The 2,719-nt window shown below is 37.7% G+C and overlaps 1 protein-coding gene across 1 annotated transcript; it reads right to left on the reverse strand.

Annotated features, from left to right (window-relative positions):
• Positions 1-324: 324 nt before the first annotated feature.
• On the reverse strand, positions 325-2,501 carry LOC140983773 (uncharacterized). The gene is made up of 3 exons (XM_073450903.1): positions 1,923-2,501; positions 983-1,354; positions 325-770 (listed from the first exon to the last, which is right to left on the reverse strand). Exons 1-3 carry the CDS (start codon positions 2,326-2,328, stop codon positions 406-408), a joined length of 1,143 nt encoding a protein of 380 aa, XP_073307004.1. The 5' UTR covers positions 2,329-2,501; the 3' UTR covers positions 325-405.
• Between the last annotated feature and the right edge of the window lie 218 nt (positions 2,502-2,719).

Below are 2,719 nucleotides of genomic sequence, written 5' to 3' on the forward strand. Positions count from 1 at the left end.
TAAATAACTTGGTGCTGTGTTGAACACAGCACAGTAGATGATTCAAATCCGAAGTTTTGTGGGTTTTTTTAGATGACCACATAGCTATATTGAATTAGAATTGTTAACGAATTTTGTAAGGTTTGTATAAGATTTAAATTAAAGTTCCAAGTTATTTTTGGTTTTTATTAAATGATTATTAAGAATTTAGCGACTTGTAAAAGGAATCCACCACAATAGAAGTCAAAACCAATATCATAAAAACTTACAAGAAAGGCAAAATAAATAAATAAAAAAAAGAAAACATATCATTTGACAAATTGGCATTCAAGGATTAGAAGTGCATGAAACGAATATGCGATTAAGCGCATAATATTTGAACAAGTTGCACAACTACACACCGATGCGTATTTTTCTGACATGCCATCACAGTTTAAGTTTCTTCTGGTGATGGCCAAATTTAGCGAACAAGTGAGCAAGCAACGCAAAGAATGAAGCAATGCACCACATTATCCAAGAAAAGACCAAGATTATATAATCCAAGAACTTCTTCTTTGGAAGATGGGTTCTGTCAGATTGAAGCAAAGCCCTGTAAACAGCTTCGGTTAAGGCAAATGCAGTAACGGGGTCGGATTCATCGGCCAAGATTCCTTGTTCCGTCAAACAGGGTATGTCATATGCGCCAGTAGTCTCTGGTATCCCCAAATATTCGCATAGCTTTAGCCTCCCATTGATCCTATCTTCTGCATTTAGGGTGTCTCCATGTGTTAAGATCAAGATCGGATTCTCGTCTGCGGGGAACAACCCGATTAGTCGTGGAAATAAGAAGCTACTTGATGGAGTTTGACTGGGCTTTAGCATGTTTTTGAAATGATAATCGGATATAAGATATTGATGAGTTTCAGGTTATATAAAAAAAAGAAAAGAAAACAACATAATCATAAGATGAAAATTCTCTCATCTAGATGATCCCAAGAAAAAGAAACTAAAAGTAAAAACTTACTAGCACTTTTAGCAGATGGCAAATTGTAAAGGTCCCTCAAGGCGTTAATAGACCTCAAATCACTACTTTCGAAAGCTTTGCTGACAAGTGATAGATTAGCCACAAGCATCACACAATTGACCTTTCTCTTAACATATCTTGAACTAGTTATCCCCATTGATCCGCCAAGTTCTTTGACATTTTCGTCCTGTTGTCGAAAACAAGGTTGGTTATGGCGAACCCCATCGGCCATCCAACCCGAAACCTCTTTCAACCCTTCTTCCATCTGGTCTTGATCTAATCCCCTCGTGTTGAAGACACAAAACCCGTTTCTTGGTGACCGCAAAACGTTGTGCTCTTCGAGGTACATCGTAGTGTAATTCGAAGATTCTCCTGATCATCATATTCGAAATTCCAGGATTCAACAAAAAAGGCTGTCTCCATAAGTCTAACGAGACGAAACTTTTAGTTAATCATTTTCTTAATTTTTAATGAAAAAGAATTTTGTAAATTATAGACTGTTATCTACTCGACATGGCTCTAGATTCCAAATGAATAAAGCCATTTGAAAACAAGAAATATGAAATCTCATATCTAGAGTTCGTCTAATCTGACCCGCTAAAGTTCACATTAAACAATCAAATGAAACCAAAATCCTTGATCCACCTACAAAATTAAATTTCATATCTAAAGTTCATCCCTCTAAATACTGAAAATCAAGTTAATTTCGTCCTCATGACTTTTATGAAGATGCAATTTTTTAAGAGCTTCATCCGCAGTACCAGAACTCAGCGAAACAGACGACATATTGGGGTAAATTACTTTCTGACAAATTTATACCAACATATATGTGAATCAAACACTACCAAGATCCACTAAAAAATGGTAAGTTTCTAAATTCCCACGAACCCAAGATCTGAAACCAGGCAGACCACCAAATGAAGGGAGAAAGTTGATATACCCGAGGTCTGAGCGAAAGGAATGAGACCAGATCTCCCAAGAACACTGTACATCAAGTTGATCAGAGAGCTTTTGCCCGAACCTGCCAGCCCAGTCAACAGAACGGTGACAACCTTCGGCACGTCCAATTCCTCTTTCTTGATTCCCCCAATCGGCACCCAGAAATCGCCAGCCCTGTAAGTCATCAACTTGTGCCTGAAATCATCCAGCCCTTCACCGGATACGAAAGCCAGCCTCTCCATTTCTCTGAGAACTTTAAGCCTCGGAGTCAACATGGACGGGTCGGAGATCTCAACCTTGAAACGCCCATTCTCATCGAAATCCTCCACCGTCCTCCACCAGCTGAAAGACGGGTTCTGTGCCGCATTCTGCTCCTCGTCGCTGCTGAAGAAATGGTGGTTCTTCATGTGGAATTCGATTATCAGATTGATAGGGGTTCGGGTTTTCTTGGAAGAGCTCCTCCTACAGCTGGATCTCACACATGAAACTTAATAATCTTCACATGGGGTTTTAAAGAATCTTCTTTTTTCCAGAAGTAGTTGTTTTGGATCATGAGATTCCATTAATTAATATAGTAGTATTACTACAGTGGAATCGTGCAACTGTTCCAAATAAATTCTTCGCTGGATACTTTATTGCTCGTCCTTGTCAAAGTTATGACGCACGCAAAAATAGGAGTCCAGTAAAACATGCATTCGTTAATTTTATAAGAAAATTTTTATTTGATTTGGTACGTTAAAAAATATTATTTTTTAAATCAATATATTATATAAAAAAATTTATTAGAGCATGAATTTT

This window comes from Primulina huaijiensis, chromosome 9 (assembly GCF_012295235.1).
Source record: "Primulina huaijiensis isolate GDHJ02 chromosome 9, ASM1229523v2, whole genome shotgun sequence".
Taxonomy (NCBI): Eukaryota; Viridiplantae; Streptophyta; class Magnoliopsida; order Lamiales; family Gesneriaceae; genus Primulina; species Primulina huaijiensis.